Source organism: Rhinatrema bivittatum, chromosome 2, assembly GCF_901001135.1.
Source record: "Rhinatrema bivittatum chromosome 2, aRhiBiv1.1, whole genome shotgun sequence".
NCBI classification, from domain to species: domain Eukaryota; kingdom Metazoa; phylum Chordata; class Amphibia; order Gymnophiona; family Rhinatrematidae; genus Rhinatrema; species Rhinatrema bivittatum.
Window position 1 is genome coordinate 239,031,640 of NC_042616.1, and position 24,891 is coordinate 239,056,530.

General features: G+C 41.1%; 1 protein-coding gene across 6 annotated transcripts in view; it reads right to left on the reverse strand.

The window, feature by feature from the left end:
• NPHP3 (nephrocystin 3) overlaps positions 1-24,891 on the reverse strand; it is a 232,133-nt gene that overhangs the window by 137,247 nt on the left and 69,995 nt on the right. For all 6 annotated transcript variants that reach the window (XM_029589318.1, XM_029589315.1, XM_029589314.1 and 3 more), the window contains 2 exons: positions 17,563-17,713; positions 537-611 (listed from right to left, as the gene is read on the reverse strand). In XM_029589318.1, the coding sequence (XP_029445178.1) occupies positions 537-611; positions 17,563-17,713 (226 nt within the window). The remainder of the gene's footprint in view (positions 1-536; positions 612-17,562; positions 17,714-24,891) is intronic.

Consider the following 24,891-nt stretch of genomic DNA (forward strand, 5'->3'; position numbering starts at 1 on the left):
TCAGGCTGGACAGAAAATGCTCCTGAAGTTTTCTCAATTATAGAGGATTATTGTCAGCCAGAAAGGTGAAGAGGAAACTAAAAGCAATATAAAAGTCATTTATCTCCTAGTATAGAATCAAATGCTGGCCATAAATGCACTGTTCACATATGGCTATCTATGAACAGATTTCTTCCTGTCCAAATTGCTTCCTCATGAGGATTGTGGGGAATTTAGGAGAGGGAGCAAAGCCAAGATGTTTGCGTTTCAAGATCCTCAAGAGGCACCACTCTCACCAGAATGGAGCCTCCTGCTCACTATATTCACCTATTGCAAGATAATATAAAACTGCATGGAGCTCCTTTTCCCTGGATAACTTTTCTAAGCTTAAAGAACAAATTGTGCCCCTCTTACAGCAGCTGCAGAACTGGAGACAAATTGCTGACCAGCTTCCGAAGCACGACAATCAAAATGGCTTTTTTCATCCCCCATATTCTGGTGCTGGTGACTGTTGCTAATGAGCTTCTTAGTACTACAGCAGACATGACACGCTGTACCTGTTTAACGATTCTTTCCACATAGCTGTATGTTTTATATGCTCCCTCCTCAGGTTCTCCATCATGGTCTATGATCTAAAAAGGAAGTGTCAGGAAAAACATTTACTGAGAAATCAATCACAACAGCTCTGACAAGCATACACTACTTTGAAGGATATGGTAGCCAATTTTCAAAGTGATGCACGTGAATAAAAAGAGCTTTGCCATCCGAATATCACCACTCTCGATACAGTGAAAAGTCAGCATGTTACTCCACAACGCACGCATGTTTAGCTGCATTGAGAGGAGGCATTCCCAGAGGCACATTTATGTCGGAGGAGCAAATAAGCACATTAGATGGCACTCTCAAATCTGTTCCATGCCCTTTATCATTTTGGTCACTCTTCTCTGTATCTTCTCCAGGGCAACTCCAGTGTACTTTTCCAGTAAAAACCTATCCTTGTGAAAAGCTGGACCGCACAGACTTCATACCCATGGCAATTTTCAGAGTGGAACTACACACGTATTTTCTCTTTTGAAAACTGGTGCAAAGCCCATGGGTAAATAGCAGGTGCAGAGTTTGAACCAATACAGTTTGAAAATTGCCTCAAAAATCAATCCATCATGCCAGGATTTCGAAGGAGAGTATCAGTCTGTTGATGGCATGTACATCAAACCAGCCTTAATAACTAACTCTCCTACAAAGAAAATGCCTTTCTACAAAGAGCGACTCTTAAGTTTTGTTGCAATATGGTAGGGTTTGGTGTAAGCATTTCTTAGAAGGGCAGGGTGGGACGCAGTGGAGGCCTGTAAGTGGGCTATGTTCAATCAGTCACACCTGGGTTGCCTGCACCCAATCAGTTTTCCTTCCCATTACTTACATTTCAATTTATGTCGCCCTACTCTAGCAACCAACCCAGGGCTGCATACATTACATCAGTGTATGCAGTACAGCACATGGGAGAATTTATACATAAAAAAAATATCAACTACAATAATATAATTGATTAATTATTGTGTATGTTTTTTAAAGGACAATATCTATCCTTTCCCTAGCCTCCTCTCATAAGGGGTATACTAGTCCCACCCACTTACTACCAGAAATCCTACTGTTCTCTAACTCCCTCCCAAAAAGCTCCCTTGCCTAATTGTTCTGGTTTAGAAGATTCTTGGTTATGGAGTGTGGCACAAACCAATACAAACCTGAGGAAACCTGAATTGTCCATTTCTTTTGGCCTGCTCTATATTCTCACATGTAGGGAAAATGGGCATGGGGGTTCCACCCATGAAAAAAACAAAACAAAACAGGGCCTTATACAGTGGCTATAGAAAGTCTATATCCCCTTCCAAAATGTTTACCTTTTGTTGCCTGAAAGCAAAATATTATCCCAGGTACGGAATCTTGGTATTATTCTTGACAGTAACCTACTCATGCATGCCCAGATTAAATCTGTGATTAAGACAGTCATTTTCAAACTGCACATGCTTCGTAGCTTGAAACCTTTACTGAATCCTTGATTTTGCACCATTCTTCTAACCCTTGTACTATTGGAATGTGTTATACATTGGTCTCCTAGCAAATTCTCTCAGAGCTTTCCAGATGGCACAAAATGCTAGGTTTAGGATGCACAATAACATTACACCTGTGCTTTTTTTCACTCCATTGGCACCCTATCAAATGGAGAATTAAATTTAAATTTCTATACTTCCCCATAAGCTCCTAAACAATGTCTCTGCACCATGGTGTGAGGGAGTATACCGGAAACTCCCTCAGACCACCTTAAGAGACCAGCCACTGCTATCTAGCACAATCCTCCATAAGGATCAGCTCTGCAAGGGATTCTGGGTGAAAGGAGGCTCCCCTCATCCTGCTATAAGGAGTCAGGGCTCAGAAAGTTTAGACACACCCCAGGGAACAGGCAGGAAGCCGCTCTATGCGAAAACCTGGTATGTGTGTTATCGCTGTGCTACCTGAACTTTAAGGTGAGCACATCATTTGTTTGTTTGGCTTTGCACTTCATTTATTCACTGTAAATAAACTGCACATAAAGAAACAGCCAGAATCTGCTTCTTATTCCTTCTGGCTGTTTCTAAGCCGCTATTGCCCAAGTTATCACACATGGATTAACTCAGTACTACGTATTTACAACCTGTCACATTCTTGGAGATCTGCCCAGAAAGACTTACTAGAAGTACCCTCCTCTTGGATGGCTCATCTTGATGAAACTCACAATGTGGGGCAGTGCAAAGGCTGCGTTTACCCCCCCCCCCCCCTCCACCTCCCACTTCCCAAATACTGCACAATTTACATAACTTCTTCCGAAAAGCAGATTTCATTGATTGGGCAAAGATGGCCGCAGCCCATAGACATTGAATAATCAGCAAGATGAAGCTGCTCTGTGCCTGGCCGAAAAGGGAGGGCCGCCCACGCTGGCTCTCCCTTTTCTACCTGCCCCCACACCCCCCACCCCCACCCCTCCCCTGGCCCCTGCCTAGCCCTGCCTACCTTGCCTTCCACGCCCCCATTGTGTCCTGCTTACTTAGCTGAGTCACAGGCTCTTAATTTCTGGAATACTCCCTCACACTATGGTGCAGAGACATTGTTTAGGAGCTTATGGGTAAGTATAGAAATTTAAATTTAATTGCAGACCCATCATATTGGAATACTGTGCCTGGGCAAATATGGACTATAGCTTTGGAAAAATCCTATTAAAAAAGTGCTTAAAACTCTTGTTCAAACAGATATTTAACAGGATCCTTAGGGATTCAATCAGAAGCCAGTAATTAGTTCTTGAGGCTTGCTGTGGCATCCTCAGACAGCACTGCATATTGCAAATGAAGTTTCTCTGTCAGTGTTTAAATCTTGTTTTTTCCATATATTTTATGTGCATTTGCTTTTTACCCTGCCACAAACATTATTGAAAATGTACAGACTATAAATTGAAAAAAAACAAACCAAAATAAAAATAGCGATTGTTCCATGTTGTCACACATCCTACCCCACAACTGCCAAGTGGCAAATATATTCTAGAAATTCTTGAAAATGAAGTAGAAATAAAAACATGGAATAGCTTGATTGGATAAGTGTCCACCCACCTTGTACTTCTGTAGCAATCCTAAATATTTAAAGCTCTGGTGTAACCAATTCCCATCAGCCTTACCCTTGTTAAACTTGTACTCATTTACATGATATCAGAATAAATTCAGCAGTTCCTGTTGCTTCTCTCTGCTGGTTAGTGCATTTCAAAGCAAAGACCCAACTATGAGCCACAAAGAGCTGTCCAAAGAACTTCAGGACAGACAGGCCAATATTGTAAAGTGCGCTCAGTTTTACCCGCAGTTGGATGCACGTTTTTTACGCCCGTCCACTACCCCTTATACAGTACGGAGTTTAGTGCGTCGAAAGCACGCATCCAACCCCCCCTCAACACTAATAGTGCTCATCACATGCAAATTCATGTTGATGAGGCTATTAGTAACTTGCCCAGGATACTGAAAAAAATGTGCGGCCAATCTGCACATTTTACACCCAAAAAAGTGTACAGAAAAGCAGAAAATACTGCTTTTCTGAACATCCTCTGACTTAATATCCTAGCAATATTAAGTCGGAAGAACCAAAAAGGTTAAAAAAAAAAAAAAAAAAAAAAGTGCCATGGGTCAGGTTAGGAAAATGAACACTCAGTTTTACAAGCGTCCATTTTCCTAACCCATGGCTGTCAGTGGGTTCGGAAAACTGATGCTCGTAAAATTGAGCATTTGTTTTCTGAACACACTGACAGCCACCTCTCCTGGGTTTCCATTGCTAAGGAGGCGCTAGGGACGTGCTATTGTCCCTAATGCTTCCTTTTTAGCACAACCCCTCATTTTAATACAGAATCGTGCGCCCAGGAGATGTGTCTGGGTGCGTTGGGAGAGCGGGTGCTCAACATTGAGTGACTGTTTTCCCGCGTTCCTTATAGTATCAGCCTGAGAGTTGTGGAAGGCGCATGTAAGCCCCCCCTTTCAAGGTGGTCACTTCAGAGATTGTTGATTTGTTTAGTGCAGCATCCAAAAGATTCACAGATTCATGCTTTCAGGAGCAGGAAGAACCTGTGATGCCCAGGAGATCACCAAAACAAAATCAGTCCACGCCACATTCTCAGTTCCAAATAAATATAGTTTACTAGAGTCCAAAATAATACAGAGGGCAAAAACTGCAGGAAAAACACTTAGAAGCAAGGCAAAGCAAGAAAACAGTCCCACAGTTCACCACACTCAGTCTTCTCTGGCTGTGAATAATGGTTAGACTGCAGGGTCTTCCCCTTACTTCGCAAGTGGTCCCCTCTTTATCCAGATGAAAAGCATGGAATTTTTTTTCCACAAACATAGTTACTTATTGGCAGTAGACTATCTGAGTACAATCCTTTCCCTATGGTCCAAGGGCCTAAATCTTCAGTATGGCTTGTTAGAGTCATTTTTTGTCACTTTTGCTGAGGATGTATTTAAAGGTTAGGTTGTATGGATTCAGAGTTCTCACCCAGTCACAGACTAGTTTGAAGGCCACAGGCCAACCTCTAACTCACATTTACTGTTTTGCACTGTGAAATGCTTACGAACAGGCCAAGAGTCTGTTTAATTAGTTATTCCAGTAGGTCTATGATGAGAAAGCAAGCAATTAACTTATACTAAAGCCTGAGAGAGAGTGAAGGCCACACAGCTGTGCCTGAGATTGATAAGAACTTAGAGGAAGAGAACATCGCTGCTTTTCCCAAGTATTTAATATATAAGGAGTAATAACAGAGAAAAAGAGAGGGAGAGCACACTTCTGGACATGATAGCACAGGCTGATCCTTTGGAAACATGTAAGCTTTTTATATATATGTAGCAATTGTTATTTACCATAACTTCTGTATGACCTGATTTTATTTGTTCTATCCTCCTATTGCTCAAATAAATTTACTTTTCTAAGTACCTGGAACTGAATCAAGGTGTGTGTGTGTGTGTGGCTATTTGGGTAGGGAATAAACTCCTGGGTTCAAGCCCCCAGGTATAATCCCAGTAATTGTGTGTGTTTATATTGGGTAAGCCCCTGAGGTAGTCCAGTGTGCACGCAGGCAATAAGCACCAGTGTAGACCTCAGTGAGATTAGCCCCCTAGTTCAGAGCCCCTGGGCAGAATGCCACAGTGCACAGTCTGAACCTAGAACAAAACTGGCGATGAGGATGCTGATTTCCAGGTGAAAGTTTTATATGAGCCTTTAATTTGTGCCTGTGTATTTCTTGATCTTTTAGTGTAAAGGGCAGATTTGTTTATTTTGGGACCATCTAGTTTGTGATAAGAATTTTTGTTGTAATCTGCAGAAAAAAAGATAAAGCATAATAAAACCTATTGAGTACAGAATATTGTGTGTATTTAACTTTAGCATCATGTGGTCACAGGAGGTGTCATTTGTTAAGAGTCAAAAGAACAGTAAGGTAGAATTAGAAGCAGAAACGAAGAGAAAGCACCTTTTGAAGATTACAGCAGCATGTCGAAAGAACTCATGGGTCCTAATGTCGTAGCAGACAAATTCTTTTGGTTAGACCACCGGGGAGAGGGGAGAAAATGATCCAGAAGAGAGAGGGAGCAAGAATGTCATTGCTGTATGCACCCACCATGACAGGATTTTAACCTGTTGTTCTGCACTTAATCAGAAGCATGAACCAGCTTCTCAGTCTGAAGTTTCATGGCATTTGCTTTTGATATAGGAGAAAAGAACATACAGCCAAAAATTGTTCAAAACCCCGGATTTCAGATTCAGTATTTACCTCCCACTCCCAGCAGGCCTGCGGATTAAGTTGGGGTTTGCTGACTCCATTTCTTCTACTCTCTCTGAGACACACTCAATATTTACATAAACAATGGGGTATATGGACTCAGCTGATTACCTAAACTCTTCCTTGATTTTTGTGAAACCAGCAAAATACAGGGCTAGACTAAAATTAAATGTTTGACATTTCTGTTTCTCTTCATTTATAGTTCTACATGCTGAGTTTTTTTCTTTCCAGGAAATTAAGCTTCATCTTTTACTGGTTTAGGTTGCTAGCAAAGAGGATGTTTATGCCTTTTGTATGTTCTAACACCTGATTTAAAGTTTGCATTATTTTAATTGTGCAGCTATTGTTTTAGCAAAAGCAAAAGCAGGGAGAGAAGAGATAGGTAGTAATCTGTCTCATAAGCTTTTTTTCTCTCTTTCCTTTCTTCTCAATAGAAAGGAATGTAAACTGCTCCGGTTCTTGTACTTAAGCAATCAAAATCACGTAGTTAGAAAAAAGTGAGATTTAATATTTTTTTATTGCATAAGTTAATCAAAGTAGTGTTTTTCTTCTTTAATTGTGTAGCTCAGTTTCTTATAGCTATTCTTACATTATGATGTGATTTAAAAGATTAATTAACCCCTCTTCATATGTGAAATTTTCATTTTTTTTTACAGACTAACAAGAATTGAGACTGCTCTGCAGGATAAAGTGTAGAACCTGAGAGATTTTTTTTTCTCTCCCAGAATTTTATTTATTTTTTTTTTTTTAACAGATCTGTTTTTAAAAATCTGATTTTTTTGCTTAATTCTCGATCCAAAGAATTTTTTTGTTTTGCTTTTAAAAGGCCTACTTTTTGAGCTCTAATGATAATTTTTTTACTGTTTGTGGTTCTCTGTCATTATGTGTTCTGTTTGTGTGTCATTATATGTTGTACATGTTACATTGTGTACAGATGAAGACAGTTTACTGATTATAGAAAAGTACAATCAATAAACAATAGCTTCTGACGTTGTTCAAGTGAAATAGACACTGTGCTGAGGTTTTATGGGCAAAATGTTTTAAATAATGTGTTCTAGAGTAAAATATGCTAAGGGATGATAATTTAATTTTTATTTTTTTTCCCCTGTTAGCTTTTGTTTAAATTCAGTCACAATCCATGCACCTGCAGGCAAGGAGGTACTATGGGGGATGTTTTTTTTGCTACTGGGTTTTATTTTTTTTACAAGTACTTGTAAATTGTTTTTTCTTCCTTCCACTTTTTGAGGTTTACATTATATATCATAATCTTATATGTACAGTTTGAATGAATGAATGAGCACCTAGGTTGCTTTTGTCTGAATATTGTGTGTTATCTTATAGAAAAGTGGGAAAACAAAGAAGGGATTGGACATTACATAGCTGCTTCTTTGAACTATGACAAAACAATATTGGATATCTATATGACTAGTATATATAGGGATGTTTACATACAAGAAGTTATTGATATTTATTCTAGAGTTTCTTATTTACTTAATTTCAGTTTTTATTCATCTCATATCAGGTATTAAACCATAAACACAAACATCTGAATTAGTAATGAGAGTGCAGAGGCTCTACTTTGAGGACAGCTTCCAGATTGCTCTGCTGCGAGACTTGTACACATCATTTGTAATTGATCTCATAACTTGAAATCATTCCACCCTTTGCCACAGAAGATATTGTGAATGCTTCATTAATGGGCTGAAGTGCTCAGAATGTCCTTATTCCATGGGGGTGGCCTTACTTAGACACAGTTTGTATTTGTTTTATAAAGCAATATGTATATCTATATCAATTTGAAATGTAATATCTGATTATCATGATGAAATATTTTTATGATACACTTAGGGGTAGATTTTAAAAAGCATTTACTCGAGCAAAACTGGTTTTTGCTCGAGTAAATACACTTTACTCAAGTAAGTGGGCTTTTCAAAATTGCTACAATATATGCCATTGAATTGTCCATAGGATTTACTCAAGTAAGTGCACTTTACTCGAGTAAATAGCTTTTGAAAATTGCTACGATAGTATGTCACATTTACATGCGTAACTCCTTTGAAAATGACCCCCTTAACTAATACCTAGTCACATTGTTACTTGCAGATGCTACTATTTTGATTCTCACATTATATATATATAGAAACATAGAAATGACGGCAGAAGAAGACCAAACGGTCCATCCAGTCTGCCCAGCAAGCTTTCACTTTTTTTTTTTTAATTTAAATTTTTTTCCCCATACTTATCTTTTTCTCTTGTCCCTTGTAAGTGACTTTTTGTTCTATTTCCCTTTCACCCTGCCATCGATGTAGTTAGCAGTGCTGGAGATAAGTGAAGTATCTAGCTAATTGTTTAGGGGTAATAACCGCTGTCATAGCAAGCTACTCACACGCATGTTTATCCAGCCAGTGCAACTCAGTCCTTGTTGGTTGTTGTCCGAATATAAATCATCTTTTCATCATTCCCCCTGCCATTGAAGCAGAGATCTTTTCATCATTCCCCCTGTCGTTGAAGCAGAGAACTATGCTGGATATCATGGAAAGTGAAATATCAGGCTAATTTGGTTTGGGGTAGTAACCGCCGTATCAAGCAAGATACGTATTAATTCAGACTGTATTAATGATACAGTCTGAACTGATGCAGTTTTATTGCTCCATAGTTGCTGTTCTCTGTGTTAATGGTTCAGCAAAATATGCTATCTGTATGTCAATCTGATACCCAGATAGTAATTTTTTTTGTAGAAAGAACTAGAATAGATTTTTGAAACAGGGATTTTGTTTTTGCTTTGGGGGAGTATGTGCTATACCTGAATTTAACTGTTCCAGATACCTAAAAGATAATGAGATTAGCAGACTGTACACTGCCAGTGGGATATGCTGTTGAGCAAAGACCTGAGAATACTTCACTGCAGGGTGGAGAGGCACCCAAATAACTGCACATCTGGTCACAGATTATACTGAGTGCAGTAGACCTGATACTGGATAATCAATGAAAGGTGGCCTATATATTCTGATCAGCTGGGTGTCCCCCAGAAGTCAGAGAGGCCAACCACACACAACAACCAGCATAAAGATCACAACGGATGACAGAAGATACTGAGACCAAGTGCTATGGACACTCCTGGTAGGCCAGAGGCATGCCTTGCTAAGAGGTCTAGCCAATTTAAAACCAGAGTCAATTAAACTCCAGGTAACATGAAGCTTAGATGGGGCTTAGGTTTTCTTGATAAGAGTATTCTGACCAATCGCACAGAGGGAGCAATGGGTTAATGGTTTTAGCTTTTCTTGCAAATATGGTAGTAGCCCTGGTCTTTTATATTTGCTAGTCCGAAGGGGAACAGTGTTAATGATTATATATATAACCAACAAGTAATACACATTGTTCTGATTAATGCTGACATCAATATAACTATAGATTAGGAAACTTTTCATTCAGCTGGTGTCAGTGTGAATCCTTTGAATCCAGGCATGGATTATGCTGAAGTCATTTTTTGTTACTTTTGCTGAGGATGCATTTAGAGGTTAGGTTGTATGGATTCAGAGTTCTCAGCCAGACACAGACTAGTTTGAAGGACACAGGCCAACCTCTCAGTGAACTCATATTTACTGTTTTGTACTGTGAAATGCTTATGAACAGTCCAAGAGTCTATTTAATTAGTTATTCCAGCAGGTCTATGAAGAGAAAGCAAGCAATTAATTTATACTAAAGCCTGAGAGAGAGTGAAGGCCACACAGCTGTGCCTGAGATTGATAAGATCTTAGAGGGAGGGATCATCATTGCTTTTCCCAAGCATTTAGGGGGTCATTTTCAAAGGAGTTACGCATGTAAATGTGACATACTATCGTAGCAATTTTCAAAAGCTATTTACTCGAGTAAAGTGCACTTACTTGAGTAAATCCTATGGACAATTCAATGGCATATATTGTAGCAATTTTGAAAAGCCCACTTACTTGAGTAAAGTGTATTTACTCGAGCAAAAACCAGTTTTGCTCGAGTAAATGCTTTTTAAAATCCGCCCCTTAGTGTATAAGGAGTAATAACAAAGAGAGAGGGAAAGCGCGCTTCTGAATGTGATAGCACAGGCTGATCCTTTGGAAACATATAAGCTGTTTATATGTAGCAATTGCATTCTATCATTACGTCTCTGAATGACCTGATTTTATATGTTCTATCCTCCTATTGTTCAAATAAACTTACTTTTCTAAGTTCCTGGAGCCGTGATGTACTGAATCAAAGTGTGTGTGGCTATTTGTATAGGGAATAAGCTCCTTGGTTCAAGCCCCCAGGTATAATCCCAGTAATTGTGTGTGTTTAGATTGGGTAAATCCCTGAGGTAGTCCTGTGTACATGCAGGTGATAAGCCCCTCAGGTAGCCCCCAGTGTAGACCTCAGTGAGATTAGCCCCCCAGGTCAGAACCCCTGGGCAGAATTCCAGTGTGCAAGGTTTAACCCAGAATATGGCCATGTACTTCAATCTCTCCACTGGCTTCCTGTATCTTATCGAATAAAGTTCAAAATTCTTTATTGTTTTTTTTTCTTTTTGGTGGTTTTTTTGAATCTTAAAGCAAACCAATAGCAAGAAACCAAACAAATTAATATACAATATCTATAACTAGAAGAGAAAGGGATAATGAAAGCACAGAGCAGTATTTTATACACAGAAGCTTCTACAATATAATAAATTAATAAAATGCTTTTGTAGCTTATCTGCACTGGAAACAGTTGGCTCCTGGGCTGTGCACAGTCTGTATTATTCCTGCTGGCTCTCAAACAGGCCGATACAGTAAAGTGGGGCCGCGATTACCCTGCTCCTAACCTGCTTTCTACTCACTTTCCGGCCGCGTTAGCCCTTCCTGCGATACACTATCCCCTTTAACCCATCCTTACCGCTTCTTTAAATCACCGGGTAACCCCTTCCGCCCGCGGCATGTATATTAGATGTAAATGATCGAATTAGCTATTCCCTCCCATACAGTAACGCGCGCCCCGACTATCGCTATTTTACCCTGCTGTTTTGCCACGCGTTTAACCTGCTAACTTACCGCCTACCCTTACCCCTGTGTTAGAGGCAGGGGTAAGGGTAGACGGCAAACTTTCCCCCAAAAGGAAACCTGTAAAAACCTAAAATCCCCTCCTCCCGAAGCGACTCGACATTACTTTTTGTTTTCTTACTTTTTGTTGCTTTCAGCTCCTTCCCTTCTCTGCCGTCCTCCGGAGGGGGCAGCCGGCGGTGAAAGCGGCTTGCAGCGTGTGTCCCCCGCGCAGGTCCCGGTTCTCCTGGCTCGGCCCTCATCAAATTGTCAAGTTGGGTGAGAGCCCACTGTTCTGTGCCCTCTCCAGTCACGGCGCGAGCGAAGTGAAGCGTACTTTCATTGGCTGAGCGCCCGTCCCATTTGGGCGCACATGGACGGGCGCGCGTGACGTCACGGCGTGCATCATGCGCGCCCGTCTATGTGCTTTCATTGGCCAGAGCGCCCAAATTGATGGGCGCTCAGGCCAATGAAAGTACACTTTGCTTCGCTCGCGCCGTGACTTTTGATTTGAATATCTCCGAGCAAAGCCTAGTTCACTATATTATCTGTTTTATGTAAGGGCTCTGCCCAATGGTTTGTGTTCACTGTAAACCGATGCGATGTGCGAACGGTCATCGGTATAAAAGAAACGTTAAATAAATAAATAAAGAAAGAAAGCAGGAACTGTCTGATCACCTTAGCTTGAGCGTGCCTAGGTTTCTCGGGGTATGTAAAACTAAGACTGAGACCAGTGGAATAATTAAAAACCAGCAGCCTTAGCCAAACAGGACGCTCTCCCATTCTGTGCCTATGGAAAACGTCCTCAATGAATTGGCGCGGGGGGGACCGCTGCGAGCCGTTTTCGCCGCCTGCCCCCTCCGGAGGGTGGCAGAGAAGAGATGGGGCTGAAAAGCAACAAAAGGTAAGTTGGCACATGTCGAGCCGCTTCTAGTTACTGGATTTCAGTTTTTATTTTATTTATTTAAAAAATTATTTTATACCACATACTCTATTGATCGTAGCAGTTTACAGTTAAAACATTTATAAAAACATTAAATTTAAAACTATGTTTATACATAAGCCCTGTGTCTTTCAATAAAACATTTTTATCCCTAAAAGGTGTAAAGTATGGTGTGTTGATGAGTGGAAAAAAATCCTCATTTAAATGCATAAAGGTCTGACATGCTAACACAACAAAATGTGAAGAAATGTTCAAGAGGAGGTAGACTTTCTATAGCCAGTGTAGAAACATAGAAACATAATGGCAGAAAAAGACTATATGGTTTATCTAGTCTTTCCATCCACACCAACTTCTCTGCTTTGCAATCCCTATCACTTCTTTCTGATCCCTGTGGTTGTCCTATGCTTTTCTGAATTCAGATATTGTCCTTGTCTCCACCATCTCTACTGGCAGGTTGTTCCATGAATCCACCATACTTTATGTAAATAAATATTTGCTTAGATTGCTTTTCAGTCTGCTCCCTTTAACCCTCACCGATGACCCCTCGTTCCAGAGTCTCCTTTCCTTTGAAAGAGGCCTACCTCCTATGCATTGATATCTTGGATATAACGTAATAAAGATGACAGAAAAGGACCAAATGGTCCATCCATTTCTTATGGTAACAACTGCCGCTCCATGCAGTTACTCCCATGTGTCTTAATGGTAGTAACTGCCACTCTGTGCAGATTACCCCCCCCTGCCTTATTTAAGGGTAGTAATATTTACAATCAAAACCAAGTAACTGTCAAACCCATAAAAAATTACTGCTAGCAAAATTTTTATGTGGTGAGCAACCTTGATAAGTCAGACAATAGTGCTTGAACGTGCTTTGCTTTTGTACTTGGCCATAGAAGCAGTCTTGTGCTTTTTACCTAATGTCTATGTATAAGTACCCCAGACCATAAAAGTTGGGGCCCAGAGAGCTGTCATCTGAATCCAATATCACTCCCCCACACACAGTCAAAGCAGAGAGTGATGTTGCAGTTGTTTTAAAAGCATCAAGGCTAATTGGTTAAGGGTAGTAATCCTCCATGCCTTTTGATAGTGATAGTTCTGCCACACTGTGCTGGTTATCCTCATGTATCCTTTTCTTCATTACCATCCACAAGCCTTTAGGAATCCACAGTGTTTTTCCTATGCCCTTTCAAATTCATTTACTGTTTCTAACCTCACCACCTCTTCCAGAAAGGTCTACCACTCTCTCCATGAAGAAATAATTCCTTATGTTGGTTCTCAGTCTTCTCTCCTGGATTTTCATTTGTAATGTTTCCTTTTCAACAGAAAAGTTTGAAGTTTGTACATCATTAAAACCTTTCAGGTATCTGAAAGTCTGTATCATATCTCCCCTGTTCCTCCTCTCTTGCAGGGTATACATATTCAGATCCTTCAGCCTCTTCTCATAAGTCTTCCGATACAGACCCCACATCATTTTGGTTGCCCTTCTTTGGACCGCCTCCACCCATCTCTATCCATTTTGAGATACAGGCTCCAGTACTGAACACAGTACTCCAGGTGACACCTCATTAAGGACCTGTACAAGGGGATTATAACCTCCTTTTTCTTACTGGTTATTCCTCTCTCTATGCAGCCCAGCATTCTTCTGGCTTTAGCTATCGCCTTGTCACATTGCTTCATTGCCTTCCAGATCACCAGACACTATCACCCCGAGGTCCGTCTCCCAGTGCGTGCACATTAGTCTGTCACCCTCCATCACATACAGCTCTTTTGGATTACCACACCCCATATGCATGACTCTGCATTTGTTGGCATTGAATCCCAACTGCCAAATATTCGAGCAGTCTTCAAGCTTTTTTAAATCACTTTTCATTCTCTCCTTCAGGTGCATCCACTCTGTTGCAGATCTTAGTATCATCCATAAATAGACAAACTTTATCTTCTATCCCTTCTGCAATGACACTCACAAAGATATCGAACACAACCGGTCCCAACACTGGTGGCACTCCACTTAACACTATTCTCTCTTCAGAATAGATTCCATTTACCATTACACGCTGTATCCTGTCAGTCAACCAGTTTGCAATCCACATCACCATCTTGATGGACACCTACTCCCAAGCTTCTCATTTTATTCACAAGCCTCTTACATGGGACCATATCAAAAGCTTTGCTGAAATCCTCCTCTAAACTGCCTTTCCTTTAGGGTATACATTTTTAGATCTTTAATTCTGTTCCCATACTCTTTATAGTTAAGACCACAAACCATTTTAGGAGTTATCCTCTGGACCAACTCCATCCAGTTTATATCATTTTGCAGGTGTGGTCTCCAGAACTGTACAAAATATCCCAAAAGAGGTCTCACCAGGAACTTTTAAATGGGCAGTATCACCTCCTCCTTTCTGCTGACTATTCCTCTCTCTATGCAGCAAAGCATCTTTCTGGCTTTTGTCATTACCTTATTTACCTATTTTAGCACCTTGAGATCATCAAATACGATCACCCCTAGATCCTGTTCTTGTTTTGTGCTAGACGAATTTTGCCCCTTATACTTTAACACTCCCTTGGGTTTTGCAGCCCAAATTTTTGGCCATGCATTATTTTAGCATTACATCTTATCTGACAGATTCTAGATCATTTGTCAAGCTTTGCTAGATCCCTCCTCACTGTTTACAACCTTCCTAGGCTTTTACCCTGTTGCAGGTGTTGATATCATCTGCAAAAAGTCAAACCTTTCCTGATAGTGCTCCTGCAATACCATTTACAAAAATGTTTTAAAAAACTGGTCCAAGGAACAATCCCTGCAGCACTTTATAAGTAACACCCCTCTCCTCAGAGTCACCTCCCACTCAACCTGTTTCTAACCCAGTCAGTCACTTTAAAGCCCAAATCAATGGAACTCAATTTATTTATAAGTCGTCTATGCGGAACTGTGTCAAAAGTCTTACGGAAATCCAAGTACACTACCATCTAGTGCTCTCCACAATCCAACTCTCTGACAAGATCCACCTCTAGTAAAACCATTATGCCTATGATCTCGTAATCCCTAGATTCCAGAAACTGCACTACCCTCAGTTTTAGAAGCAATTCCATTAATTTACTCACCATAGAGGTCAGACTAATTGGCCTCTGCTTTCTAGCCTCCTCCTTAACTTCCATTTTTGCGAAGAAGAACCACGTCCATCTGTCTCCACTCCTCCAGAATTACTCCCAACTCTAAACAGCATTGACAAGGTCAGCCAGAATGTCTCTAAGTTCTCTTAATAACCTCTAAACAGCATTGACAAGGTCAGCCAGAATGTCTCTAAGTTCTCTTAATAACCTCAGATGAGTCTCATCCGTCCTCAGCTAAACTTAAAGTAGATAAAATGACATCTCCTCACAAACAGTCTTCTGAAATCATTTCATGTCCAATCCTATTCTTGGTCCTTCCTTGGTGAACACTGAACAGAAATATGTTAAGCAAGTCTGCTTTTTCCTTATCATTCTCTACACCTTACAATCTCACATTGCCACTTTTGTACTTTCTCCTATCCCTAACATACCTAAAAAAAAACAAAAAAACGACTTGTCCCCCCATTTTACTGTATTTGCTATTTTTTCTTCCATCTGCATCTTTGTTCTCCTACTTTCCCAGCTTCTCTTAGCTTTTCCAGAATTTGTTGCCTATCTTCTCTTTCTGTGATCTCTTGTAGTTTATTCATGCTTTTTTTCCTTACTTTTTCAGTTACTTCTTTAGAAAACCACAGCAGCCTCTGTTTCCTCTTACCTTTACCTTCTTTCCTAACAAAAAGGTTAACTGCCTTTATAAGAGCTCCTTTTAGTTTTGCCCACTGCTCTTCTGCTTCCCCTAGAGTTTGCAATCCAACTAACTACTTCTTGAGGTACACCCCCATTTTAATAAAGTTAGTTGTCCTGCAGTCTAGAATCCTCACTGCAGAATGAACCATTACCATCCAGTAATCACTGGATCCCAGATGACAATCCACTATGACATCAGAAACACTGATGCCTTGGGGCATAGCATCATTAATGATGTGGGGGATAAGACATCACTACTTGGTTATCTAGGGCCCAGATGACAAGCCACCCCCATCCAAGAACCCCAGGTCAGTCGCTTCAAAAAATAGAAGATAGGTGGATGGACCTACAGGCTCCTCCAGCACCTCCTCTATCAAGTCATTCATAAGAAGAATGCCTAACACATCCCAGAGCTAGGCTCCAGAAGTATCCTTTTACTGCATTGGAATGTTATAGGACCTGACGTTCAGGATCCTATTTTTTAAATCATTTTGGTTGTCGGGTGTAGATACGTCTAAACTGATCACTTCTAAATATTCAATAATATATAAGAGAAACCTGACCAGCAAGTTTTACACGCGTGGACTAGGATACCACCAGATGTTTGTTCAAACCTGCATTATATCATATGAAAGTTATATTGTCAGCACAGCCCCTGAAGCAGCCTCTTTTGGCGAAACTCTGCCTGAGTCGGGCTTTTGTTGAAAAATTGGTATTTATAACAATAAAGATAATTTGAAGGACTTTAGATCTATCTCCTTCTTTTGGTTACCTCACGGCTTTGATAGATCAACTTTTATGCTTTCAGTTCATTCGGAACCAGCCTATTTTAGGACTCCCCTCCCCACCTAGTCCACCCACTGGAGCAACGGTCCTTGACCAGCAACCACAGACTGTGACACCATGTGGAAGCCATGATATGTGCACAGAATCTAACCACTAGGTGTCCCCATTGTGTGATGGCTGAGACTCCCTCTCTCCAGAGGGTGTGAACATTGCCTCTGCAGCAACCCAGCCCCAGCTGGCCCAGGAAGCAGCAATCAGATTAAACTATCAAGCTGGCAACTGGATTAATATCTAGTCAGCACCATTCCCTCTATAATGAAGCGACAGCCCCTGTGATAGAGGGTTCTGTTGCTAGAGAATTGCCAGCAACTCAAATCAGATGTCCTGTATGGAAGGAAGCAGATGACAACTGCTCTGGCAACAGAGCCCTCTACGCAAGGGACTTCTGCTTTTTGAACATTGAATTTAAATCAAATAAAAACAAACTAACATTATTTCTAGCCATTTTTCAATCTTCTTCTTAGCTGCAATATGCAAGAATGTCGGTATATAAAAGTTAAAAATAAATAAATAAATATTTATTCCAGCAGGCTTCTGCTTTGAAACTACTGCCCAGACCTAGCAGACAAAAATATTCCATTTTCTAGTGCAAAACAGCCCTGCACACATCAACAAGGAAACAACTTCTACCTATATCTGACCTTGGTTTTGCTGGTTTTACTTGTACACTGCTCCAATAACTGCTGCACAGGCTCTGAGCTGGTCTCTCCATCCTTCAGCCTGTGGTAAATCAGTCTGGGTTTTACTTCAGTATTTTTATCAAAGGCTTCCTCGCAGTCCTCCAACAAACAGCTGAATTGGAAATCAAAATTTCTTACATTAGAACATAAGAAATGCTTTGCTGAATCAGACCAGAGGTTCTTCAAACAGAACATTGTCTTTAACAGCAGCCAATCTGGGCCACACGTACTTGGCAGATCTCAATCAGCAGATATAAATCTGTCTGACTGAACACGCTCACCATTGATGTGCTGCTGTCATAATTTTGCCAGCAAACATTGGGTATCTTCATTCTCAAATTTTTACTTTGATGCAAACTGCTTTGATTTTCTGGAAAAGTGGTATAATAAGATATCAAACTGAAATAAAATTAAACTAAACTTCAATTTCACTGAACCAACTATAAATAAAGCCTTAACCATTTTCTTCCTATGCACAGGCACATCATTTCTTCTTACATTGTTACAAAAAAAGCGTTTGTTATTGTTATGACAGGCAGACCATCTCCTCTCTGCTAGCAACACTTAACAACATTCCCCTCATCATTCCAGCAGGAGGAGGTTTGACCTCTAGAGCAGCAGTTCTCAACCAGTGTGTCGCCAAGCACCAGTAGGTGTGCATTGCACTTCTTGGTCTCCCGCTGCTCTTCCCTCCCCCTCTTCTTCACCCCAGTAAGATGCACACAATTCTTCAATGAACGCTGCTGCCATTCCTGTCCGGGCTATCAGCACATTCAAGCCCAGAAGGGAACAGCAGCAGTGTTCATGGAAGCCGGCGACAGCAACATAGCCCTTTCTTCTTACTGCCCCTGCGGCCCGGAAGAGGAAGTGATGTTCAGCGGGCATGCGGGAAGAAGAAAGGGCCATGCTGCTGCCGCCGCCGCAGAGATCAAGTGTCCCAAGGTTCCTCCACCTACCCATGATCATGGGGGCACTTCCATCTCCTTTCCCAGACAGCCGTGTGGCAGGAAATCCCCACGGCCACATTCTCAGCTCACTGCTCTGCACCACGATGATCGCAGCACAGGAAAACAGCTGAGTGCATTCTTACTGCTGCAGGGCCGAAGGGGTACCTCCTGCTGCAGTTCCCAGCCTGTCACGACTCTGCCTTAATAGCAGCACACCGGCTGCCCTTCTGAGTCATCCAGTGCCGATCCAGGATGCCTCCTGCCATGTCTGCTGGGGGTGGGGGTGAGTGAGTGAGACACAGAGTGAGCCAGCATGTGTGTAAGTGTGTGAGAGAATATGTGTGATTGAGACTCTATGTGTAAGTAAGAGAGAGAAGGATTGTGTGAGAGATACTGATTAGGGAGGTGACTGTTGTGTGTGACAGAGCAATAGACTGTCAGGGAGGTGGCTGGTGAGTGTGAGAGAGAGAGAGAGAGAGAGAGAGAGAGAGAGAAAAAGAGAGACTGGTCGGGGAGATCACTGATGTGTGAGAGATAGAAACTGTATATGTATTTGTGAGACAGACTAGTCACGGACCCTAAGGAAGAGGAGCGCGAGGACAGAGCTTAGCAGTCATTGTTGCTTCTGGTGTGTGTTATTGGCCCACAAGGGAAAGAAGTAGGAGAGTTGCTTGAGAAGGTACTTAAAGGTGGCTCTTTAAGTTTATCTTTCTTGAATGATTGCCATTTTAATTATTGTGTCTGCTGTTTGAAAGGAGAAATTACTACTTACCTGATAATTTCCTTTTCTTTAATGAAGACAGGTTAATCCACACCAGTGGATTATGCACCTCTTCAAGAGGATGGGGATGGAGCAAAGCTGATGTCATGGTATATAAACCCCTGCACTGACATCAGCCCACCAGTATATTCTGCAAAAGCCAAAAGCTAACTGTGGACAACTAAACAATACATGAACATAACTATTACAGACAACCATTCAAGCACTCAGTTAACAGGAAAACATTGAGCTCAGACAAGGAGGGCAATATCACTAATCTAAGGCCTGGATCTGACACGTACCAGTAATCCCCGGAAACGCAGCCACACAGGAGGACAATATCACCAACATCTGGCAGCAAAGGGCGGGAAGGTGGATTAACCTGTCTTCAGTAAAGGAAAAGAAATTATCAGGTAAGTAGTAATTTCTCCTTTCTTAGCATTCAGACAGGTTAATCCACGATCAGTGAGATGTAAAAAAGCTAATCCCGAACAGGGCGTAAAGGCTGCATCCTCCCAGTCCTGTACATCCAGGCGGTAATGCTGGGAAAAGGTGTGTAAGGAGGACAATGTTGCAGCTAGGCAAATCTTGACAGAAGACAACAATCTAATCTCCACCATGACACTGCTTGAGCCCTAGTGGAATGAGCCCTAAACTGACTAGGATACTGCGGCGCAACCTCTACATACGCGGCCGTGATAATCTCCTTAATCCAGTGAGCTATCATAGCCCACAACGCCGGCTCATCCTGTTTATCCCCATCGTAGAATATAAACAGACAGTCAAGTCTGTCTTCCTGAGAGGTTTAAAAACCTCCAAATAACTCATGATATAATAACCTGACATCCAAGATCAGTAACAGACTATATTCATCCATCTCTCTCTCCCTGTCCAGTGATGGCAGGGAAAATCGATTGATTAAAGTGAAACTCTGAGACCACCTTCAACAAAAAGGACAGAACAGTTCACAGCTGTACCGCCCCCGGAATCACTCACAGAAACAGTTCCCAGTAAGACAGGGCCTGCAGTTCTGAAACTCTACGCGCAGAACAAATTCAAAGTAAGTAACCTCAGTGGTCGAAAAGTGGGACCTGCCAGAAAATCCATAATCAGATTAAGACTCCACAAGGGCACCGGCAACTACAAGGGAGGATGAAGATGCTTCACCCCTTTCAAGAACCAGGCCACATCCAGATGGGCCAACAAGAAAATAAGAAATTGCCATACAGGGTCAGACCAAGGGTCCATCAAGTCCAGCATCCTGTTTCCAACAGTGGCCAATCCAGGTTACAAGTACCTGGTAAGTATCCAAACACTAAGTAGATCCCATGCCACTGATACCAGTAATAGCAGTGGCTTATCGCTACATCAACTTGATTATTGGCAGATAATGGACTTCTCCTCCAAGAACTTATCCAAACCAGCTACACCAGCTACACTAACTGCACTAACCACATCCTCTGGCAACAAATTCCAGAGCTTTATTGTGCATTGAGTGAAAAAGAATTTTCTCCAATTAGTTTTAAATGTGCCACATGCTAACTTCATGGAGTGCCCCCTAGTCCTTCTATTATCTAAAAGAGTAAATAACTGATTCACATTTACCCGTTCTAGACCTCTTATGATTTTAAACACCTCTATCATATCCCTCATCAGCCATCTCTTCTCCAAGCTGAACATCCCTAACCTCTTTAGCTTTTCCTCACAGGGGAGACACTCCATCCCCTTTATCGTTTTGGTCGTCCTTCTCTCTACCTTCTCCAGTGCAACAATATCTTTTTTGAGATGTGGTGACCAGAATTGTACACAGTACTCATGGTGCAGTCTCTCCTGGAGCGAAACAGGCATTATGCCATTTTCCATTTTATTCACCATTCCCTTCCTAATAATTCCTAACATTCTGTTTGCTTTTTTGACTGTTGCAGCACACTGAGCTGACGATTTCAATGTATTATCCACTATGATGCCTAGATCTTTTTCCTGGGTGGTAGCTCCTAATAGGGAATCTAAGATTGTGTACCTGCAGCATGGGTTATGTTTCCCTATATGCATCACTTTGCACTTGTCCACATTAAATTTCATCTGCCATTTGGATGCCCAATCTTCCAGTCTCACAGGTTCCTCCTGTAATTTATCATAAAACGCATGTGATTTAACAACTCTGAATAATTTTGTATCATCTGCAAATTTGATTACCTCACTCATTGTATTCCTTTCCAGATAATTTATAAATATATTGAAAAGCACCGGTCCAAATACAGATCCCTGAGGCACGCCACTGAGAAAATTAACCATTTAATCCTACTCTCTGTTTCGTGTTTTTTAACCAGTTTGTAATCCACAAAAGGACATCGCCTCCTATTCCATGTCTTTTTATTTTTCTTAGAAGCCTCTCATGAGGGACTGTCAAATGCCTTCTGAAAATCCAAATACACTATATCTACCGGTTCTCCTTTATCCACAGGTTATTAACCCCTTAAAAAAAAAGGAAGCAGATTTGTCAGGCAAGACTTCCTTTGGATAAATCCATGCTGACTGTGTTCCATTAAACCATGTATTTCTATATACTTAGTGATTTTGATCTTTAAAATAGTTTCCATTATTTTTTTCCAGCATTGAAGTCAGGCTCACTGGTCTATAGTTTCCTGGATTACCTCTGGAGCCCTTTTTAAATATTGGGGTTACATTGGCCACCCCCCAGTCTTCAAGTACAATGGATGATTTTAATGATATGTTACAAATTTTAACGAATAGATCTGAAATTTCATTTTTTAGTTCCTTCAGAACCCTGGGATGCATACCATCTGGCCCAGGTGATTTGCTACTCTTTAGTTTGTCAATCTGGCCTACTATATTTTCCAGGTTCACAGTGATTTTGTTCAGTTCATCTGACTCATCACCCTTGAAAACCATCTTTGGAACCGGTATCTCCCCACATCCTCATTAGTAAACACAGAAGCAAAGAATTTAGTCTTTCTGCAATGGCCTTATCATCCCTAAGAGCCCCTTTAACCCCATGGTCATTTAACATCCAACCAACTCCCTCACAGGTTTCCTGCTTTGGATATATTTTAAAACGTTTTTATTATGAGTTTTTGCCTCTACGTCCAACTTCATTTCAAATTCTCTCTTAGCCTGTCTTATCAATGTTTTACACTTAACTTGACAATGCTTATGCTTTTTCCTATTTTCTTCAGATGGGTCCTTCTTCCAATTTTTGAAGGATTTTTTTTTGGCTAAAATAGACTCTTTCACCTCACCTTTTAACCATGCCAGTAATCGTTTGACCTTCCTTCCACCTTTCTTAATGCATGAAATACATCTGGACTACGCTTCTAAGATTGTATTTTTAAACAACTACGCTTCTAAGATTGTATTTTTAAACAACATGTTTAACCTGTAACATGTTTAACAATTATGTAGGATTTTTGTAACCTGCTCCGAATACTGGAGGGTGCAAGCTATAAATACTTTAAAATAAATGAATAAATAAATTTGCAACTGCACCTTTCAGGGTTTTTTTCTATTTTACTCATTTTATCAAAGTTTCCCTTTTGAAAATTTAGTGTTAGAACTGTAGATTTACATATTGTCCCCCTTCCAGTCATTAGTTCAAATTTGATCATGTTATGATCACTATTGCCAAGTGGCCCCATCACCGCTATCTCTCTCATCAAATTCTGCATGCTACAAAGAATTAGATCTAAAATAACTCCCTCTCTCTTTGGTTCCCAAACCAATTGCTCTATGAAGCAAACTTTCCATCTCTAGCTTGTCCTGCTGTTACGTCGTTTACCCAGTCAATATTGGGGTAATTGAAATCTCCCATTATTACTGTACTGCCAAATTGGTTAGCTTCCCTGATTTCTCTTAGCATCTTATCATCTGTCTAATCATTTTGGTTGGGTGGACGGTAGTATACTCCTATCACTATACTCTTACCCAACACACATGGGATTTCTATCCATATAGATTCTTCTGAGCATTTAATCTCTTGTATGATCTTTAGTCTGTTAGACTTTATACCCTCCCGGACATAAAGTGCCACTTCACCACCAAGTTGATTCTCCCTATCTTTGCAATATAATTTGTACTTTGATATAGCACTGTCGCATTGGTTATCCTCCTTCCACCAGGTCTCTGAGATGCCAATTATGTCAATCTCATAATTTACTGCTATTTAATCTAACTCTCCCATCTTACTTCTTAGACTTCTGGCATTGGCATACAGACATTTCAAAGTGTGTTTTTTGTTTGTATTAACAACTTACTTTTCAGTTGATAGGGATAATCTGGAATCCTTTAGCTCAGGTGATTCTCTACTTAGACACATGGTCTACTTTTGCTTTTAGTGAAACTTCTGAAGGGATGCCCTAACTCTCCTGTTTCATTAGCATCTTTCGAAGGTACCTTCCTCTGAACCATGCACTTCTAAGTGACTGTCAGCTTTCCCCCTTGTTCTAGTTTAAAAGCTGCTCTTTCTTTTTTAAAAGTTAGCGCCAGCAGCCTGGTTCCACTCTGGTTAAGGTGGAGCCCATCCCTTCGGAAAAGTATCTCCCTTCCCCAAAATTTTGTCCAGTTCCTTAAAAAACTGAATCCCTCTTCCCTGCACCATTGCCTCATCCACGCATTGAGACTCTGGAGCTCTGCCTGCCTCTTAGGACCTGAATGTGGAATAGAGAATATTTCAGAGAATGCCACCCTGGAGGTTCTGGATTTCAGCTTTCTATCTGAAATCCTAAATTTGACTTCCAGAACCTCCCTCCCACATTTTCCTATGTCTTTGGTGTGCACATGTACCTCAATAGCCGGCTCCTCCCCAGCATGGTCTATAATCCTATCTAGGTGACGCGTGAGGTCTGCCACCAGGCAGGCAAGTTACCAGGTGGTCCTCATGCCCACCAGCCACCCAACTATCTACATTTCTAATAATCGAATCACCAACTATGACGATCGACTTAACCTTCCCTCCTGGGCAGTAGCCTTGGGAGACTCATCCTCAGTGCAAGAGGACAACACATCACGTGGAGAGCAGGTCCTTGCTGCAGGATCACTTCCTGCTACACCAGGGTGATGCTCTCCAACCAGGAAACCTTTCTGATCCAAGGCAGCACCCGGGCTGCCAGATTGGATTTGGCACTTGGCTAGTATATCCCTGAAGGTCTCATCAATGTACCTCTCTATCTGCCTCAGCTCTTCCAGGTCTGCCACTCTAGTCTCCAGAGATCGGACTCATTCTGAGAGCCAGGAGCTCTTTGTACTGGGTGTACACATACAATCTCTCATTGGCAGGTAAAAAAAATCATACATGTGACAGTTGATACAAAAGACTGGAAAGCCCCCCTCTTGCTGCTGGACTGCCGCCTTCATCTTAATTTTGTTGAGTTCCTAGTTAAGTTTTGGTTGCCATGGGAGTAGGAATTAGATTCCTTTAAAGTCATAGGTGTATTCACTAATTAATCTAGTAGTGACCTACAAGGGGATGATTAAACTCTCAATAAGGGCTGGTGCAATACTATGATTTAGGTAAGAGTCTAATTGATTTTTAATGAGAAAGTGTCTCTTAAGTAAAAATCAAGGGTA